Source organism: Ceratotherium simum, chromosome 21 (assembly GCF_057802395.1).
Source record: "Ceratotherium simum simum isolate JZ-2026a chromosome 21, ASM5780239v1, whole genome shotgun sequence".
In the NCBI taxonomy this organism is placed as follows: Eukaryota; Metazoa; Chordata; class Mammalia; order Perissodactyla; family Rhinocerotidae; genus Ceratotherium; species Ceratotherium simum.
Window position 1 is genome coordinate 26,621,648 of NC_141920.1, and position 20,346 is coordinate 26,641,993.

The 20,346-nt window shown below is 55.1% G+C and overlaps 1 protein-coding gene across 1 annotated transcript; it reads right to left on the minus strand.

Annotated features, from left to right (window-relative positions):
- Positions 1-7,578: 7,578 nt before the first annotated feature.
- Positions 7,579-19,810, minus strand: BPIFB6 (BPI fold containing family B member 6). Its single transcript, XM_014796806.2, has 15 exons — positions 19,696-19,810; positions 18,282-18,381; positions 17,107-17,211; positions 16,496-16,645; positions 16,274-16,337; positions 15,759-15,819; positions 14,882-14,973; positions 13,869-14,045; positions 12,676-12,729; positions 12,123-12,296; positions 11,275-11,342; positions 9,768-9,813; positions 8,924-8,987; positions 8,434-8,510; positions 7,579-7,777 (listed from the first exon to the last, which is right to left on the minus strand). Exons 1-15 carry the CDS (start codon positions 19,793-19,795, stop codon positions 7,745-7,747), a joined length of 1,365 nt encoding a protein of 454 aa, XP_014652292.2. The 5' UTR covers positions 19,796-19,810; the 3' UTR covers positions 7,579-7,744.
- Positions 19,811-20,346: the final 536 nt, after the last annotated feature.

Sequence of the window (20,346 nt, forward strand, 5' to 3'; positions counted from 1 at the left end):
CTGGCACAGCCCGAGTCCAGCTGCACTCCCGGGAAAGCCCTCTCCATCCAAACACAAGCAGCGGCTAACACATCGGACTTAAAAGTCCTAGTCCTCTGCGGCCCCGGTGAACCTGGACCTGTCTCTGAGGGAGAGCGACAGAGGCGCCTTCCCTTCCAGGGAAGCAGGATGGCAGCTCTGTTCCCTGGACCTGCTTTCCCACTGGCTCGTGAGGCCACTTCAGAAGGTGTGGCTGGTTGGAGACATACAACGTTTAGACTTGACATGTCCGGTTTCTCTCCTCCCCCACCGCAATCCTGAATGATGTCGAAAGGGATGGGATGGGAGGTGAGAGCATGGCTAACTTACAGTTCCACAGAATGGGATTTTTCTTTATGGAGTTCCATATCTGCCAACCCAATCCCATACCCATCTATCCCCTCATGTCTCCTCTACTTAAACCCCTCAGAGGCTCCCCACTGCCCTTGGGATAGAACCCAGGCTCCTTACTGTTACTCACCAGGTCCCTGCCTGCCTCTTGGCCCTCCTCAGTCTTAAACATGACAAGCCCCTTCCCACCTCAGGCCCTTTGCACATGCTGTTCCTTCTGATAGGAAGGCTCTTCCCTTGGTTCTTTGCATGACTGTCTCCTTATCTTTCAGGTTCTGAATAAATGTCATCTGCTTGGAAATGTCACCTCCTTTACCTTGTCTAAAGAAGCCCAGCTGTCATTAATATCACCCAGAATATTTATTTTAGGGCACTTATCACAATCTGCAATTATGCATCCTGTGTTTGCGTCCTTGTTTGCCATCATCACCAGGCAGGGACAGTGTCTAGAACTTCTCTGCATGATTGTGTGCTGGAGGGGGGGGCATCTGCTGAGGGCGTGAAAGGGGATGGAAGTTCAGCCCCACATCATTCGCCAGCCATTTGCCCTGGCACAGCCTGTGTCCGCCAGGAGAAGGCACCTCTTCCTCCTTTGCACGATGGTACACGTGGGCACCCTATGAACCAGCAACAGTCTTGGCAAGTCTGTCTTTTTTCCCTAAGACGTGTCCCAGAGCAGCTCCCTGTAACCTCTGGGTCTCTCCCAGCAGGAAATAGTCCCACATGGGAAGCCATTGGGTTTCTGTGGCTTAGAGGAAAATGGACCCCCCTCTGGCCCTCTTCATAGAACGATTCTGTCCTCAGCCCACCCATCACTGCGGTTGCGCCTCTCTGGGCCCCAGTTTTCCCATCTGTAAAATGGGTTTTTTTTCTTCCATCATCCTCGGGGTATCCGCAGTGCCCTCCTAGGGTGAATTCCTCCTGTGCCCGTTATTCGGATGGGACAGCAGGATGGTCGCAGGTCAATGGCTGGGGACCTGGAGCTGCCTTACCCACTCCTGCAGCTGCACGAGGGGCAGGTGGGGGTTCCCGGCCTCCTGTCGGCTCCTCCACCCGCTGGGGCCTGGGCGCAGCCCTTATATGCCCATAACGGCTCTGGGGACACAAAGGGGGCACAGCCGCCAGAAATCCGTCAACGTGTCACGCCAGAAGTAAATTGCGGTTTTCCCCGCGGGGCCTGGGCTAAGCCTTCCTTCTGGGGGAGAGTGAAGGGGGAGTAAGGGGGCTGGGGTTGGTGCCCCGGGGCAGCAATGAAGGCGTGGGGGCTGCCTCTGCAGCCCCCTCCCCCAGAGCTGGGGGCAGGGGTGGGGATTCAGCCCACCTTGGGGGTCTCCCTCCAGGGTTCCCCAAGGGCCACTCCAATGGCACAGAATCCGCTGTGCCTCCCCCGTACCCCCAAGGCCCAAGGAGGAAGGAAGGAGCTTAAGGCTGCTGGATCCTCTGACCCTCTGCCACCCCCCACTCAGGCCTGGTGTGGATCAGCCATGGGGCCTGCAGAGAGGAACTCCGGGCGGCCTTGGGGAAGGGACACCACCCACCTCCACCTCCCACGGCCCAGTGTCCCTGGCGCGCCGGAGCAGGCTGCTTTGTCCCCTTCTTGAGGCTGGTGCGGATGACAGTGGAGAGAAATTCATTCATTCATCCATTCATTCATTCATTCTTCAGCAGGAGTGCCTACTGTTTGCTAGGTGCTGGAGAGACAGCATAAACAAAAGAGACCAGTCTGCTGTCCTGAGGGAGGTGACCAGTGGAAATACAACACAATTTAAAATTTTTTTAGTAGCCACATTTTTTTAAAAGAAACAAGGGAAATTAATTTTTGTGTGTGTGTGTGTGAGGAAGATGAGCCCTGAGCTAACATCCGATGCCAATCCTCCTCTTTTTGCTGAGGAAGATCAGCCCTGGGCTAACATCTGTGCCCATCCTCCTCTACTTTATATGGGACACTGCCACAGCATGGCCTGATAAGTGGTGCGTTGGTGCGCGCCCGGGATCTGAACCTGCAAACCCCGGGCTGCCAAAGCGGAGCACACGCACTTAACCGCTAGTTTAACCCAATATATCCAAAATATTATCATTTAACATTTAATCAATATAAAATTATTAGTGAGATACTCTAGATTCTTTTTCTCGTGCTAAGTCTTGGAAACCAACTGATGGGTCACCAGATTTGGCCTCGCCACATTTCAGGTGCTCAGTTACCCCGTGTGGCTATTGGCCATTGTACTGGACAGCACAGCCCTGGAGGGAACAGATGAGCATGTGATACAGTCAGAGGCTGATGGCAGAAATCAAGCAGGGAAGGGGCTCAGGAGAGTGGGGAGGGCGCAGTTCTCAATATGGTAGTCAGGGGAGGCCCCCTCTGGGAGTAGGGGTGTCTTTCGACCCACAGGAGGAGAGGGAGTGGCCAGGGGGATATCTGGGGAAGAGCCGGCCAGGCAGAGGGAAGGGCAAGTACAAAGGCCCTGAGGCAATGTACACCAAGAAGACAGGAGGCCTGCACGGTTGGAGGGGAGGGAAGACATGGGCCGAGTAGGTGACGGGGCCCTTCAGGTTACTATATGGATGTACAGACTTTGGTTTTCATTTGCAATTCTTCTGCAGGTACTGGCTCAGGCCTTGCCTCCTCTGGGAAGCCTTCCTGAACCCCAAACTGGGTGGGGCACCCCTTCTGGGCCCCTGGGACTTCCTCTCTCAGAGACTGTGACATGCGGGCTGTAACCATGTCTCTGAGTGTCTGTGGTCCATCTCCTATATGTGGTCCTGAGCCCCCGCCCAGTGAGATGGGGAGGAGGGATGGTATTGCCTCGTTCACTTCACAACCTCTGAACCCCTGACCAGGCAACCCTCACCCTGACGACTTTAGACACTGAGCCAGGTTACTCAACCACGCCACTTTTTAAAAAAATAAACTTTTTATTGAAATATAAAGCACATACAGAGAAGGGCCCAGATCGTAATTTTCACAAACTGAGTACTCCAGAAGCCCCCTCGTGTCCCCTCGAAGTCCCTGCCCCCCAAGGGTGACCCCTGCCCTGACCTCTGACACAACGCCCAGGACGTGCCCAGGATGCTCTTGAGGCTCACGGGAATGGAAGGCACACGTGTAGGCTCGTGTGTGCGGCTTCCCCCACGCTCTGAGTCTGCAATTCACTCACGTGTGAGACAATGCTTTGTCCTTTGCTGTATACCTCTCCGTCACGTGCACACGCAGTTTACCCATTCTCCTGTCCAGAGCACCTGGGCTTGCCAGTTGTTGGCTGTTGTGAATAAGGCTACTGTGCACACTCTTGTCAGGTCTTTTTGGGGACGTATGTTTTCCTTTCTCATTTCTCTGGGGTGACGAGCCAGCACGGCGGTGCACGCACACGTTCAGCTTTTCTAGATACAGCTGGGGCTCTCCACAGTGGCTCGGCCACGGGGCACTCCCACCCTCGGTCGGGGAGAGTCACTGCGTCCTCGCCAGCACTGGGCACCGCCATTTCTTTGCAGGAGGAGGAGGGAAAGCGAGAACTTAGCGTTTATTGAGCACTTACTGTTTGCAAGGCACTGACGTGTATGAATCCGTATAGTCACCACAGCGACAGTGAGATCAGCGCAATCGTCATCGCCCCTTCTTAAACTCGAGGACAAGGCTCTCCAGGGGAAACTGCTGGCTCAAGTTCACAGGAGTCCAGCCGGGCCGTCTGACTCTAACACTCGCCACTGCCCGGCTGGCCCTGTGGAAGGGAGAAGAATACCTAATTTCTGACCTGCCTTATCTTCCCTGATGCCTTCCAGACCCCACCGCAGAGGAGACTCCAACCCCACCAGCTCCCCAGGCACCTGGAAGCCCCCTCATGCAGCCAAGCCAAGTCAGGGTTGCCCATGGGAAGGGATTAACTCAAATACATGTCTCGAGGCCCCACCTTGCAACCCTGACTCAACAGGCCAGGGGCGGAGGGCCCGGGAACGGGCATGTTAACAAGCCTCCGGGGGCAATCTGGTGTGCAGCCCTGTTGAGAGCCCTGGTGCGGGTGATGGGGAGCCAAGGAGGGGATTAGAGCAGGGAGGGACTTGAGGAGGAGAGATGCCCCTGGGTATTAGCCTCTAGAGTGACGGCTCTGGAGCCAGAATGCCTGGGCTCAAACCCTGACTCTGTTACTCACTGTCGAGTGACACCTCGCAGAGCTACAGTTTCCCCGTCTGCAAAATGGGCTGATATTAAAGGTGCCCCTCCTCACCTGCCTGGTCTGGCTGTGAGGACAGGCATCCTGGAAATGGAGTTTAGGGCATCAAGGAAGGGGTGCCAAGGGTGCCAGAGAAATGCAGACGATGGCGAGACCCCTGGGAGGCCTTCCCGGAGGTACCTGAGCTGAGAGTGGGCTGGGAAGGGAGAAGGCGGGGGCGGGGTGGGCGGTGACTGGTGTGACACAGATGCGGGAGTGTTGAGGGGTCTTCATCTTCCCGGGAGTGGGCTACCTGGCGTCAATAGCTGCGAACCCAGGATCAAAGACCTGGCTCTGCTCTATTCTTGCTCCATGACCTTGAGCCAGTCACACACCCTCTCTGGACCTCGGTCTCCTTAAAGGAGGATGATGCATCCCGCTGCTGAGTGTGGTGAGAAGGAGCAAGGAGGAGACGTGGACTCAGGCAGCCAGGGTTCAAGTCCCGTCTCCACACACACGTGTGCCCTTCATCTCTCAGAGCCTCCACCTCCTCATCTAAGGTTGGGAGTCTTGGAAGGTGAGCAGAGCCCACGGGCACAGATCCTCCATCACTGCCTCCCCTGGGGGTGGGGTCACGGCGCAGGGCTCTCCTTGCCGGCCCAGCCCCCAGGGTGAATCTGGGGTAACTGACCCCCCAAGAATGTTGAAATCAGATTAGAGGTCAGAGCATCCAATCCCTCTCCCATTTCCCAGATGGGAAAACTGAGGTCGAGAAAGGAGCTGTGGCTTGTCCAAGGCCACACAGTGTGCCCCTGGTTGCACCAAGGCGAGAACCCAGGCCTCCTGACTGTCACAGCTTTGTGCCTTGGTTTCCCCCATCTGGGCATTGGGCTGAGGAGGGTGGCACTGAGGCTTTGCATGGCCATGTGAACATCCAAAGGCGGGATTGGAGGAGTGGAGGGGCGTCTCTGGCATGCCTAGGGTTGGGCGTCAGCCACCCACGGATTACCCAGGAGTCTGTATCTGCCAGGCCTGTCTCAAGGCTGCCATTGTCCCAGAGCCAAGGAAATGATGGGTGATAGGATTAGGGCCAACGGTGAGGGACAAGGGGATGGCCCTGGCATCCGGGCCAAGGCGAGGGAGGGTCCTCCCTCCCTCCCCTGCAGCGTGGACGTGGGCCAGGCTGCAACAGGGCCGACCTGTTGGGGCCCCATAGGCTCCAGGAGCACCGGCCTCCGGAGCCAGCCTCCGAACACCCCACACCACCCACAGACACCTGTGTGCCCAGACACGGACTCCCCACCCTCACAGACCCACCCAGACCCCCCGCATACAAAGACTCACCCCCACAGAGACAAAGACATCTGACAGACGCACACACCAATACACGGACACACAGACACGGCCATCACCCCAACAGTTTCCAGGGCTGGCGCACCAACTGATCGTAGGAGGACCCGATGTACAGTTTTTTTTCAAAGTTATAAATTTTTTTTTTTTACATTCTAGCAAATGACAATGATTTTCAGGGTCCGCTTAGAATACATTTATTTTAAAACGTATTTCTAACTTTACTATATATAAACATACATTTACTTTTGTTTATTTTTATTTATTTATTTTTAATTGAAATAGATTTGATGTATAACCTTGTGTAAATTTAAGGTATACAACGTTTACTTTTTTTTTTTTTTTTTTTTTTGCTGAGGAGGATTAGCTCTGAGCTAACATCTGTGCCAATCTTCCTCCACTTTATATGTGGGTCGCCACCACAGCGTGGCTGACGAGTGGTGTAGGTCCACACCCAGGATCCGAACCCGCGAACCTGGGTCGGCCAAAGCGGAACGTGTTGAACTCAACCACTGTGCCACGGGGCCAGCCCCAACATTTACTTTCAAAAGGAGTCGATTTAAAGAATCGTGTCAGCATCAATCCCAGGAGAGGTGACGGGGCAGGTATGACAAGCATCAGGAGCCGGTCCTCACATGAATTCGTCTGTGAGACTTGGAAACACCCTCGGCACAGACGACGTAGGAGTGAACATGGGGACACAGACACCACAGGTCTCTCCACACACGGCCCTCCGCAACCGGACACACCGGCTGCAGACGCCCAGGCTGCCCTGACCCACAGGCTGTGCGTACGCTGACACGTGCTCGAGGACACACACACTGGCACGTGGTCTCGCACAATTAGCATCCTCCCCCCTGACTCCTATGCAGACACGCCTGTTCGCGTCTCTCAGCCTCAGAGACTCCCCCGTGGCTGACATTTACTGAGCACTTCCTGGGGGCCCGGCGCTGTGCCAAGCACTTTCTGTGATTTGATTCATTCAATCCTCACAACAACACTGCCGAGGTTGGTACTGCCATCACTCCCATTTTACAGGTGAGCAAACAGGCTCAGAGAGGTGAAGTGACTTGTCCAGGGCACACAGCAGTGAGGAGGCAGAGCCAGGATTTGAACCCAGGCAGAGTGGCTCCAGAGCCCAAATTCCGATCCCAGCTCTGTTCCCTGACTTGCCAGGTGGCCTGGGGCCAGTTGTTCCACTTCTCTGAGCCTCACTTTCCTGATCTGTGAAATGGGGACAGTCCACACCTCCCTCAACTTTGTGAGGATTGAAGGGGGTGACTCGGGCGGAACTCCTGGGAGCACCCCAGGCTTCTAAAGGCTCTCTCAAGATGCCAAGATTTGGGGCAGGCAGCTAAGATGGGGGTGGGGGAGGAGGAGAGCTTTGCCACTTGCTAAACTGTGTGACCTTGGGCAAAAGAGTTGACCTCCCTGCCTCAGTTTCCTCATCTGTAAAGTGGGGACGGCAACGATTGCCCTCCCACCATGGGGTTATTGTGTGGATGAAATGAGATGATGCAAGTAAAGCCCCGAGCAGGGCATTCAGCAGGTGCTCAGTATGTGCTCAAGCCTGCCCCCAAGGCTGTGACCAGCCTCCGTCAGACCCCAAGCCGGTCTTAGACCCAAAACCCACCAAAGGGGAAGAAAAGCCACCCATCGATTTGCTACAAATAAAGAGCTGGAAGCACCAGATGTTTGTAAGGGCCTTTCTCCCGTTTATTGCCCAGGCCCCAGCCAGGCCTGCCCGCTCACGCCTCGTCAGAGGCAGCGGCCACGGGTGGGACGGGCCAGGCCACCCGGCGCCAGTCGGAGGCTCCTCCACAGGGTGCAGCCGGTCGGCAGCGTGTGCAGGCAGCTGGCGGGTGAATCCCGCTGAGTCAGTCCAGCTTCAGGTCCAGCAGCAGGGCGTTCTGGCAGGAGGCAAGGGGCCAGGTGGCAGTGCCGGGAGCAATGACGGGGGCCACCCAGGTGCAGGATGGGATGGAACGCGCCGTGGCCGGGAAATGGAAACCAGCGTGGTGTTTAAGAGCAAAGGCTGAACTAGACTCGCCTGGTGACCCTTCACCTCTCTGAGCCTCAGTCTTCTCAATGGTCAAGTGGGGACAAGCACCCTGCTTCCCAGAGGGGAGAGATCGAATGAGAAAAATGCACGTTTCATGCTCCAAGCACAATGCTTGGCATGCAATGTAAAGCTAATGCTTATTGAGCACTTACTGTGTGCTTTTAGGTGAATTATCTCAGTGAACCATCACAACAGCTCTCCGAGGTGGATACACATATTATCTCCCCATTTTAAGCAACAGAAAGTAGAGGCATAAAGAAAGGTGAAGTAATTTGCCCACGGTGGCAGGGACGGAGAGAAGCAGAACTGGTTTCCTCCTAGGGAGCCCCTGGCCAAGGGGGGCCCAGGTTCTCAGGGGCAGGGTCTCTTGCTCAAGCGACTGGCAGGACTGTACTGACGGCCACTGCCCTTCTCAGCCCTGCTCCCTCCAGGATGAGAGCGGCAGGCTTTTGCTCATCACTCACTGGCTGAAAGTGTTGACCCACGAGGCCTTCCCTTCCTCACCTCCACTATGTCCACCTCGGCCAGGTTGTAATTCATGTCCAGAAAGCCCGGGAGTGGGAGCCCAACTTGGAGCACATCTGAGAAACAGAGTCATTTCAGCCTGACTGCTCTGCAATTGATTAAGGAGTGGCTGCCTGGAGCCCAGTAGTGGGGAATAGTGCGGTGATTGACTCGTGATGTCTGCCAGCTGCACAGGCATAGAAAGCATAAGCAGATCACCATGTGTTTACATCCCAGGTCTGGGTCAAGATCTGACTCATGGTGTGGGGTCAGGGGTCAAGCGTCCCAGATTATGGGACAGGCCTTTAGTACCCAGGGAGGTGACATTAAGACTTTATCACCCTCAAAGATTCAGCAATGACCATCCACTCCCTTTTAGCCTCCCCCATCTGGTGTCAGTGGAGGGGCTTTGAGACCACCCAGGTGGCATCCCTTCCCACTTAGAGTGCTTCTTGGCAGCAGCACAATCAAGGCCTGTTGGAGCCCTCACCGTTGATGACCGGGATGTAGGCTTCTTGGAGATAACCCTTGATGAAGCCAGTCAATTCCTTCACCTGGGGGAAAGAGAGAAAATACCCACACCCCATCATTCACTTCAGTTCAACAGATTTGTTCGCTCCAACTGGGTCCGGGGACCACAGGAGTGAATATGAGAGACATTGTATAGTTTGTCCCCCTAGCATCAGAATGAGGCCTGACCCTGTCTGACCGTAGGCTGATGCCCTTCACCTCTGCTTAGTCCCTGTGCAGGTGACATGTGGGCCTTGGCTCGTGTGCAGGCACGGAGGAATTCAGGACACACTGAGGGGACTGGGGACCCCATTCCTGCTCCTACTGAAAACTCAGTAGCTTCGATCAGTCATTCATTCACGACCTCTCTGTACCTCAGTTTCCCCATCTGTGAACGTGGAATGTAATAGCACCTACTCACAGGGATTCCATGAGTTTGAGTAAAGCACATAGTGGAGTAAGTGCTATTGTTGTTATTATTATTAGCACCAGCTGGGTCAGCTTCTGGGTTGGACCCTGAGGCTACAGAGACTAATAAAAATGACAGCTGGGCCAACCAAGCCAGCTCAGACTGCTGCTACACATGACAATGTTTTAAAAATCAATCCAGGGAGATGTCCAGATTCTATCCAGACAAAGAAACAGACCCAGAGAGGCTAAGTGACTTTCCCAGGGTCACACAGCAAGTCAGAAACCCCAGGCCCCACAATGACCTGCTCTATTCACTCTGCCTCCGTTGCAGGGCCTTTCCCTGCAGTCTCAAAGGAGAATAGACCCAGTCTTGCCCTCAAGCCAGACCAGGCAGAAGCACTTGGGACACTTACATTGAAGGTGCCAACAGATGAGGATGCCCGGGACAGGCTCAGCAATCTGCAAGGGAAAAGGAAACAAGCAGCGGGGAAGGCAGTCAGAGCCACCGCCCCGGCCCTGGAGAAAGGGGATCTCAAACCCCCCCAACCCCTCCCTGATGCAGAACTCTCCTCTACAGCCTTCAGAGCCTGTGCTCATAAACCTGCATGCTACCTATGAGGGGGCACTCACCACCTTTCATCACAGCCCATTTTGCTTCCCACAGCTCAAACCACCGCCTCCTCTCATCGGTCCTGACTCTTCCCTCTGGGACCCCTGGCCATGGCTATTGCTCCCACCCGAGGCCCAGTATGCAGAGGTTTGTGGCTCAAGTAGTCATTCCCAGATCCTTGCAGGACACAGAACTGGGGCCCCTCGCCTGGCCCCCTCCCCTGCACAGCCTCCACTGGGCACTAATACATGTTGGCACCAGAACTGGCCGTGTGATGGTCATCTGGTGGCTCTATCTTCCCAACAGCTCTTCTCTATTCCAGTAACAGACCCTCCATTTTCCACTCTCATTCCAAGGCATTCAGGTGGGGCTGAGCCCAGAGCCCCTGGGTGAGCACATGACCCAGGCCTGACCAATCAGAGCATTCCATCTCTTGAGTGACAGTGATTAGCTTAGGGTAGTCATGTGATCAATGTTAGACCAATGAGAATCAGCCTTGGTAACTTTGTTAGAACTATTGGACAAGGGGCCTCTCTTGTTGTTGGGGTCACTTTGCCACCACCTGGGGAGAGGCTGCCTGGGAATTTAGCCAACAAAGTAGACAGCAAAGGCCAAGGAAGGAGAGAGACAGATTTTTGAGGACTTTGCACACCTAGATCCAGCCATGCCTGAAAGCAGTATACCCCTAGAGTTTCAATCATATGAGCCAAAGGATCCCCTTTTGGGCTTAAGCCAGTTAAAGTTGGAACTGTCTCTTGCAACTGAAAGCATTCTGGCCTAATACAAGTCAGAGCAAAGATGAAGGCCAATAAAAAAATTAATGAGCAACTGAATATAAACTAGGATGTTGAAGTGGGATGATGATTATAATGTGTATAACCAGTGCCTCACACACAGACAGAGCTCTATGAATGTTAGCTGTTGTTAGTATAAGGAAAGGCTTCCTGAAGGAGGTGGCATTTGAGGCAGGCACTGACTGGCAGGTGGCATTTGGATGGCATGGACAAAAGCCTATGAGTGGAAAAGGGGACATGGGCCCGTGATCAGACTCACTGTGCAAGGGCCTAGTGGAACGGTGGGAGCAGCGATGGGAGAATTTCAGAAGGGCCTTGAGGGCCAGGATTTGAGAAAAGATCATGCAGACAATGGGGAGCCATTGAGAGTTCTAGAATGGGGATAGTGAGCAGAGCAGCCTGACAGCATGGGCCATGCTGGATGGATCAAAGGGAGACCCAGGAGCAGGAAGCCAAGTGGTGTTGGTAATGCCCAGGCAGGGGGACAGGGATGCCGCGTGGGCAGCAGACTCCTACCTGTCCAGAGAGGTGGCCATCTGCAGCCTGTCCTCGCGGACTGAGTACTGGATTCTCAGGTTGAAGTGCTGGCGTGGGGGGAAGCATGGAGAAGGCAGTAGGTCCCCCATCAGGGCTCATAAAATCACGGGCTTTACCACCTTCCAAGCACCCCACCACCGCCTAGACAAAGCAGGGTCTTCTTCTCTGCCCATCCCACCTTCAGGAACTGAACCCAGCAGTATCCCCATGCCACTAGCCCAGGCTCCTCCTCTTCCCTGTATCTGGCCCAGGACAGCACTCTCAGAAATACCTGGCGTGCCTGTGGTCCCTGTACACACTGTGTTATTGCCTCAGACCTTTGTACATCCTATGACCTCTGCTTGGAGTGCCCTCCATCACCAGCCTTCCCAACATCAACCCTTTCCCTGGCCAGCTCCTGCTCAACCTTCAAAACATAGCTCAGGCATCACCTCCTCTGGGAAGTCCTCTATGATTTCCTCACACTAGATTTGGGATCTCTCTAGGCTCCCACAGTCCCCAGAGTGAGCCCTTCACTGCCCTTATAGATGGTAATAAATGTTGGAGGGAGGAGGAAAGGAGAGAGAGAAGGAGAAAGAAAGGGAGGGAGGAGAGAGAAAGGAAGGACTAATCTACTGATCCTCCTTTTGTTGATCTTTCTAGCTATTCAAAGGTTCAATGGCAGAGCCAGGATCAGACATCAGGAGAAGTGCCCCGGAGGTTAGGCTCACACAACTGAGATTAACTGAGAACCCTTCACTCCATTACTTGGCTATCAACTGAAATCCCCAGCTCCAGCCTTGAAGATCCACGAGGTTGGGCCTAAACGGGGAACAGACTCCACTCACAATTTCCAGGAGAAAGAGGGACATGGGAGCCCTGCCCCGCCGCCGGGCAGCGAACATCTGCAGGGTGCCGTGGAGGTGCAGCAAGCTCTTGCCTGTCTTCGCGGTGACTGTGGGGGGCTTGTTGATCCTGATCTGGGCCACTAAGGGCTTCGGCTTGGGATAGGCCTCAGCCACCTACAGAAACCAGGGAACTCCCCTCAGGGCCAACCCTCAGACTGTGGCTTCAGCTGAAGCCAGGACTCCCTCAGGAAATAGGTGATTTCTACCTTGAACCCAGGAAGCACGACATGCAAAGGCTGGGATGTGTCTATCAGGAAATAAAAGAAACAAAACAGACAATCTGGCTCTTTCTACGTTGGACATAGAAAGCACAAAGCATAAAAGCTGAGCTGTTTCTGTGCTGGGCCAAGAGGGTACTTTATGGAGAAGTTGGACGATTCCACATTGGCCAAGGGAGACGTGGCACTGAAAAGCTGCCTCCCAAAGCCCTGTCCCTTCGCTGGCGACCGTGGCAGGGCAGGGCACGGTGATGGCGGGTAGTCAGGGCACTCACTTCAGGGATGAAGGCAGCCAGCGTCTCGGTGGTTTGTGAGGGGAGCTTGCCAATCTACAAAATAAAAGCTGAGGTTAGGATTACTGAGGCCTTCCTGACCCATCCTAACAAACACCTCTGACTTAATAAGGTGTGCCCTCTGAGCTTCCCTTCATCAAAACACTTATCGCTCTGTGATTAAGTAGAGAACGTGCTCCTGGGTAGCCCAGACTGTGGCTTTCACATTCCAATGCCCACAGATCTGAGCGGAAGGTCAAATGCTGAGAAAATGCTGTTGGATGAAAAAGTGGGAAGATAGATGGGAGAGCGCGTGGATGCGATGGAGGAGAGAGGGGTGAGTGGATGGATTTGTGGATGGATGGATGGATGAGGATGGGTAAACTGATGAGTGGGTGAATGGATGGGTGGATGGATGGATGAGTGTTTGTGTAGGAGAAGGAACAATAGATAGATGAGCAAGTGGATGGGTGGGTGGAGGGATGAAAGGAATGATGGATGGAAGGACGGGTGGATGGGAAGGTGGTGGAATGGTCTGATAAACGAATGGGAGAATGGATGATAAATGGATTGATGAGTGGGAGGATCACTGGGAAGGTACATGGATGGATGGTGGGTGCATAGATGGAGGGATGAATGGGATCAGTGGGGATGGATGGATGGATGGATGGATGGATGGATGGATGGATGGATGAGTGGATGAGTAGTAGGATGGATAATGGAGAGTTTGGTGGGTAGATGGGTGGGGAGATGAATGTTTGGGTGGTAAATGACAGATGCATAGATTCATTCATTCAGTAGTGTCAGGCCCTGTTCTAGATGTGGATGATATGAAGGGAGGAATGGATGCTAGCTGGAAGGATAGAGTCTAGGGCATGAATACATGGTAGCGAGAGAGATAGGTGGGCTGATTATGACTAGATAAAAAGAAGGTGGTTGAACGGCCAATGCATGAGAGTTGTGGGTTGGTGAACCAATACCTGGTTGTATGGAACTGGATGGATGGATGAGTAGATGGTGGTTACAGGGACAGAGAGATGGGTGAACTGATAATAGAAACCCAAATCAGTCCTGGCATCTCCCAGTCCTAGTGTTGCCCACAACCACAGGATAATTCTCAGAATGGACACACCAGGCAGGGGCTGTCATTACAGGGGGCAGATGCAGACGGGGGACAGGGGGCCTGGGCAGCTCACCACCATATCCTGGACGTTCACATCAAAGGACTTCTGCAGAAGGGCAAGCTCTGCTGTGAGGAAGGCGGCCGAGAGCAGCAGCTGTGAGGAGCCTTTAGCATAGTCCTCGGGGAACTCGAGGGGCTCCCCGGCATCGGCAGGCTCGATGGTGTTGCCCTCTTGCTGCTGCACCACAGGCTGTGGGACAGCCGGGAGAGAGACACTCAGCCTTGGCCATGAAGGGCGGTGGCCGGAGTGAGTCTCAGTCCTCCAAACTAGCGGCGCTCAAACCAGCCCAAGGCAGCAAGTGAATAGATGTTAGAGCCGGAGCCCTCAGGCTTCAATGGCTCAACTCTCCCCATGTGCAGATGGGTAGACTGAGGCCCGAGAGGATGAAGGAGTCCACTGGCGGTTCCTCCCGGGACTGCTCAAGTAACCTCCGTTGATCTGACTCGACTGATGGGGCCCTCATGTAGGCAGAGCGTGTTTTCTGTTTATTCTCAGGAGAAAGAGGTAAGTGGAAAATAGTGTGGGGTCTGTAAGAACCACGCCAAAGGAGGACTTTACAGGGAGACGACTTCTTGGGATTTGTCTTCCCATTCCTGGAAGATGCATCTCACCTAGTCACCTGGGGCTCTGGAGACCTGGGTGAGGACCCGACTCTGTCACCAACTCATGGTGGGACCCTAGCCAAGCGCTGCCTCCCTGCTGCGCCTCAGTGTTCCCCTCTGTGCAATGGTGGGGTACAGCTAGGTGAGCCCCTCATTGGGAGGAGCAGACAGCCTTGGGAGAAGGGAGGAGTGTGGAGGTGGCAGTCCTGGAAATCAGCTCAGGATTCAGGGTTCATGTTAGAGCAGAAAGGAGAGGGCCCTGCTGTCAGGGAACACTCTCATGGTGGGCCTGGTCTCCCAGGGCCCGAGGGGCCCTCCCACCCCCACAGCCCCAGTCCAGCCACCTGCCTTGGCCGGAGTGGCCCCCACCACTCAGGTTGGTGAGCTGAGACCCCAGCCCCCTGGTGGCCCCCTGGTGCTTACATTGAGGTCCACTTGGATGTAGCTGGCTGTGGTGGTCGGGATGGATGTCAGGACGTATTTGACGGTGCCCACCTGGCCCACGGGCATGGGGGCTGTGCAAAGAGAAGTTTCCACTCAGGCGCCAACTCGGGTGCATCCCAGAGAAGTCAGCATCAGCCAGATGCTGAGCCTCACCTGGGCCCCAGGAACCCCGGCGCTCTGTGTGACCCAAGGCAAGTTGCTTAGCATCTCTGGGCCTCAGTAGTTTCATCTGTAGAATGGAGGCATGGTGCCTGACCTGGAAAATCACACCCCCTCACATCACTCTGCAGGCACAAGCCTTGAGTTCACCAAAGGTATCACAGCTTGGTCCTCACAACAGCCTGGCGGGGTCAGGATTATCGGCTCTATTTTACAGATGAGCAGACTGAGGCTTGGAGGATGAAGTGACTTGTCCCAGCCCACACTGCTGGGGATGTGAACCAGTTTTCTTCAGTCCCACCCATTGGGCTTTCCTCTCCCCCACACTGGGGAGCCCTGTGGACCCCTAGATGATGGAGGCAGCAGATCCCCCTGGCAAAGGAAGGAGCCGGGTATCACCACCGTCGAGAATACTACTCTGGCTGCGCAAGTAACCAGAATGGCTGCAGTCCTTCGAGTCTGGGGGTGATGGATAGAATATTGAAGGAGGGCTGAGAGGCGAGGACCCCACAGTCCCTCAGGGCCTCAGGCTTCCTAACTGGACAACAGGGGGATGGCCAGACACATGACATCAGACCCCCTCTAGTCCCAAGGCTGGGCTGGGAGCAGTCACTTGAGTGGGAAGTGGAGCATCAAAGTCCGGCTGCCCTCGTGTCCCCATGTGGGACCAAGGCATGGCCAGGGCTACTACACTCACCACTCAGGTTGGCCCACTTCCTGTTCACATACACCAGGACCGCATCGATGGCTGGACACATCTGCAAGCAGAGAGGGCGCTGGGCTGAGGGGGCCCCTGCATGGAGGGCCTCACTCCTCACAGCTGAATGCTACTCCACCGGGAGTCCCAGGAGCCCTGGCGGGACAGGGACTGGATGGGAAACCGAGGCCACAAGTCACAGGGAAAGTCAATAGGAGCCTGGACTAGAATCCAGATCTCCCGACCACAGCCAGCAAAATTGGTGAGGACTCATTCCCCAGGGACTGGTGATCTAGGCAGGGTCGGCAAGCGGTGACACACAGCCCGCCATTTCCTCCTCCGTGCTGTGGCAGACATCACTAGCTGATCACAGCACTTTCTCCCACTGAGCCAGCACAGCCTCAGTATCCCGTCAGCCGCTCTCGGTCAATCAGGGCCAGCACGGAGATACAGTACACCTGCCGGGCCTGGCGTAAGCGCACGGCTGGGGGTGGAGGCTGGCTCCGGGCACTCACCAGGCCGGGGAGGACCTTGTGTAGGGTGCTGTACAGGAACTTGTTGACCACCTTAGGCAGCATGCTAGACACAGAGGACGGGGACGGGGCACAGATGGCAGGAAGTTAGGTACAGGACGTGCAGGGACATGGCTAAGGAAGTGCGGTGGCCCAGGAAGTGGAGTGCTGGGCCGGGGTGGCAATGCAGACCCAGCCGTCCTCCCCAGCCCCCGAGCCCCTTACTTGCTAGGCAGGTTGGTCTTCACGCTGACCAGGATGACCTCACAGCCCTCACTCTTGAACGTGGGGAGGCCTGTCTCCTTGTCCTGCAGAAGCCGGTTGGTGGCTGTGATGTTCAGGACCACGATGATCTCCATGTTCCCTCCCATGAAGCTGGAGGAGGGGGCAGACAGGTGTCATGGGCATCTCTGTCTCCTCTTTACCCACAGTCTCAGCAGCTCTGAGAGAGGGAAAGATGGGGGACCACCCCACAGGACAGAAAGGGGGATGGGATCTGTCCAAGGTCACACAACCAGCCTTTCCTCTCCCCTCTTGCTTTGGTGGACTCCTATGCATCCTTCAAAACCCTGCTCTGTCATCATCTCATCATCATCAAAGCCTTTTCTGATCCTACCCCCTAACACCCCACCAATGCTTCTTCTGTCCCAGGCTAATCCCTCAGTCTGTGATCGTCTGTGCTCAGGTCTTGTTCCCATCAAAGGTAGGAACCAAGTTTGCATCATCTCAGAGCACAGCACCCAGGTGGTACACAGTAGGTGCTCAATAAATGTGCACGTAAGGGTGAGACAAGGAGGCCATTCTCCTTCCCTCCTCCCCTCCCCCGCCATGCTCACCTCTTGCCCGTGATGGTCATGCCCGTGGACACACACTGGAAGATGCCCACCCCAGGTATGAAGCTTAACGTGATGACAGGCAGCTGCACGTCCTTCACTTTCAGGCTGGGCCGGGAGAGATATCCGCAGCAATGAGCACCAGGCGGCGAGACCCAGGCCCTCAGCCTACTCCTCCACCTCCTTGCTGGGAGGCCTTGGGTAAATTCCTCAACCCGTGCCACAGGGATAAGCCTGCCTCGTGGGGCCATCGTGAGACACAAACAGAAGGCTGGACATGACCCAATTTGTACGCAGAAAGCACTCTTGTGTGAGTCAGGACACTTATCTTAATGTGTGGCCTTGGGCCGCTCCCTTCCCTTCCACAGGCCTCAGTTTCCCCGTTGGCAGAATGGGGAGGTTTGCTTAGATCCAAGTTTCTCAACAGCGGCACTATTGACATTTTGGGCAGGATAATTCTTTGCTGTGGGAGGTTGTCCTGTGCGTTATGGGATGTTTAGTAGCATCCCTGGCCCCTACCCCCTAGAGGCACTAGATGCATCTCCCCTCCCCTCCCTGGCAAGTCGTGACAACCAAAAATGTCTCCAGACATTGTTAAACGTCCCTTGGAGGCAAAATCACCCCTGATTGAGAACCACCAGTCAAGATCCAGGATAACAAAGATATGGCACCTCTACCTCCAGCTGCCCATCCTGAGCTCTCGGCAGACATTGCTAATCGATCACAGTCCTATTTCCTGCTCAGTTCAGCGAGTGCCCTAGGACCCTCCTCAGTTCTTCATTCCAGGCAGACTCTACCAATCAGTCCCATATGACACTTGCCGTGGAACCAGTTTGCCCCGTCATTAGATGATTATCGATACCTTGCCAGCTCTGCCATTTGAGGATTTCTCGTTCAATGTCACACACATTCAGTGAGCTCCTGCTGCAGGCAGGAAGTTGGATTTTGGCTTATCAACCTCACTGCCTCCTCCGCATGACCCTACTCACAACAGGACAGGAATTGTCCCCAGTGGGTGACTGAGAAGACAGAGGCCCTGGCAGGAGGAGTCACCTGCCCCAGGTCACACAGTGAGCCAGCAGTAAGGCAGAAGAGGTCCCCACCCTGCTCCAGCTCCCCTCCTGCCTCCTCAGGTCCCAGCCTGCACTCCCCACCACCCTCCGCACTCCCCTGCTCACTTGGTGATGCCCTTGATGGGTTTCACCCCTGGCCGTTTCTTGCCCGCCTCAGCTGCCATCTTCTCCAGGATGTGACTCTCATCCATGGCACTCTGGACCTCTGGAAAGGGGGAGGGGTCCGGAGAGACCCTCAGCTGGGCTCCCCACTCCTTCCCTGCCCTGTGCTACTCTCTCAGGCATCTCAGGCCCATGCCACTTACAAGTGGCACCACTACATGCCCCAGTCGCTGTGCCCCACCCTGGCCTGGGTGATCTGGGGACCCAGAGATGAGTCGCGCCCAGTCTCTGCCCTCCTCCAGCCTCATGAGGGAAATAGAATCACCAGCAATGACAAAAACAAGTGACAAGAGCCATAACAAGTGCAGGCAGCTGGAGGAACCACATGAGGGGTTTGGGCCAGGAAAGGAAGAGCTGGGAAGGCTTCCAGAAGGAGGTGACATATCAGTTGGTACTTGAGGGAGGAATAGGAATTTTCACCAGGAAGCAAATGGATAAAGGGGCCACTCTGGGCAGAGGGCACAGCAAGTGCAAGGGCGGGGAAGGGGGAAGAGGGCAGCACGGTGAGGGAAGAGAGAGGAATACAGCACGGCTGGAGGGCAGGGAGACACGACAGAGAAACTGGAGCAGTTCTCAGGGGGCACATCGTGGAGGCCTGAACCCCAAGCCAGAGTCGACTTTCTCCTGTGGCCCAGCCTCTCTCAAACCTGGGTGACTAGGGAACTCATCCAGGAGCCTGTTAAAGTGCTCATTCTGTACCTGCAGCAGAGACCTTCTGATGCCCCGGGCCTGGAGGCCCCAACCCCCATGACGCCGCGCCAGAGACACCTCCATCACAGTCCCAGGCTAACTCCCAGAGAAGGGGCAGACACTGAGCTGTTAGAACTGTCATTAGCCCTTGCCCTGGAGGTGACTTCATTTCTCTAGAAGTCCTGGAGCTTAGAGGTGGAAAATAAATGTTACTGAAGTCCCCTCAGGGAATTTTAATCTCACATTTCATGGGATCTTGCCAAGAAAGGACTGGTCACCCTGTTTTACATTTCTTTACATTTTACATTTACAGATGAGCAAACAGCAACACAGAGAGGGTAAATGACTTGCCTGAAGTCTCACAGCAAATTGTTGGCTGAGTGGGATTTGGCTCATGTTTGTAACCCCCACAGCTCACTTGTGGCCACCAACTCCTGCCATCAGGGCCAAGGAGAGGCTCCAAGGAAGCAGGATTTCCAGCTCTGCCTCCAACTTGTGGGAGGACCTTTGGCAAGTCATCGCATTTTCTCAGGAATAATAATAATGTATTGCTTATAAGTTTACTTTGAGGATCATAGGATGCTCAAGGCCATGCAAACATGAGCTGTGACTACCTACCACCCACCCCCTGTCCCGCCCCGGCCCCACACCCCACCCGCCAGCTCACCGCGGTTCATGATGTCCATGCCCAGCCGCAGCAGTGCCCCAGGGTCTGCCCGTGTGCGGGTCAGCAGGCCGCAGAGTGCCAGACACAGGATCCGCAGCATGGCTCCACCTGTGCCACGGGGCCGGAAATGGGTGCAGTCCACCAGGCCCTGGTTCCCCTGGCACCTCCCATGCCAGAGCAGACTGGGCCCCCTGTATGATCTCAGCTCAGTGAACCTCACTACTGCCTTCTCCAGAGGAGTCTCAAAGAGTGTCCAGATGAAACACAGGGCCTCTAGAGTCGCTCTCTCTAAGGCACATCCCTTCCCCTCCAAGCCTCAGTTTCCTCATCTGTGGGCACGATGCCTTCCGACCAGTCTGCATTCTGGGTTTGCTGGGAGGTTCAGTTGCAGTTTTTCATGAGTTCAAGTGTGGCTCAGGGCCGGGCAATGCTGGGACCATGGAGGGGATTCCAGCCTGGTCCAGGTTCAGGGAACACCCAGGGCAGTGTGGGAATGGGGGACCCTCTGCACCCCCTACCCTGACACTCCAGCCAACGGCACCCTGCACCTCCTCCAGTGCAGTCTCACTTCCGGAAATCTCAACTCACAGCCCCATAAGGCCCCTTGAGACACCGCCTCACCAGTAGGGAAACTGAGGCACACACCCAGGG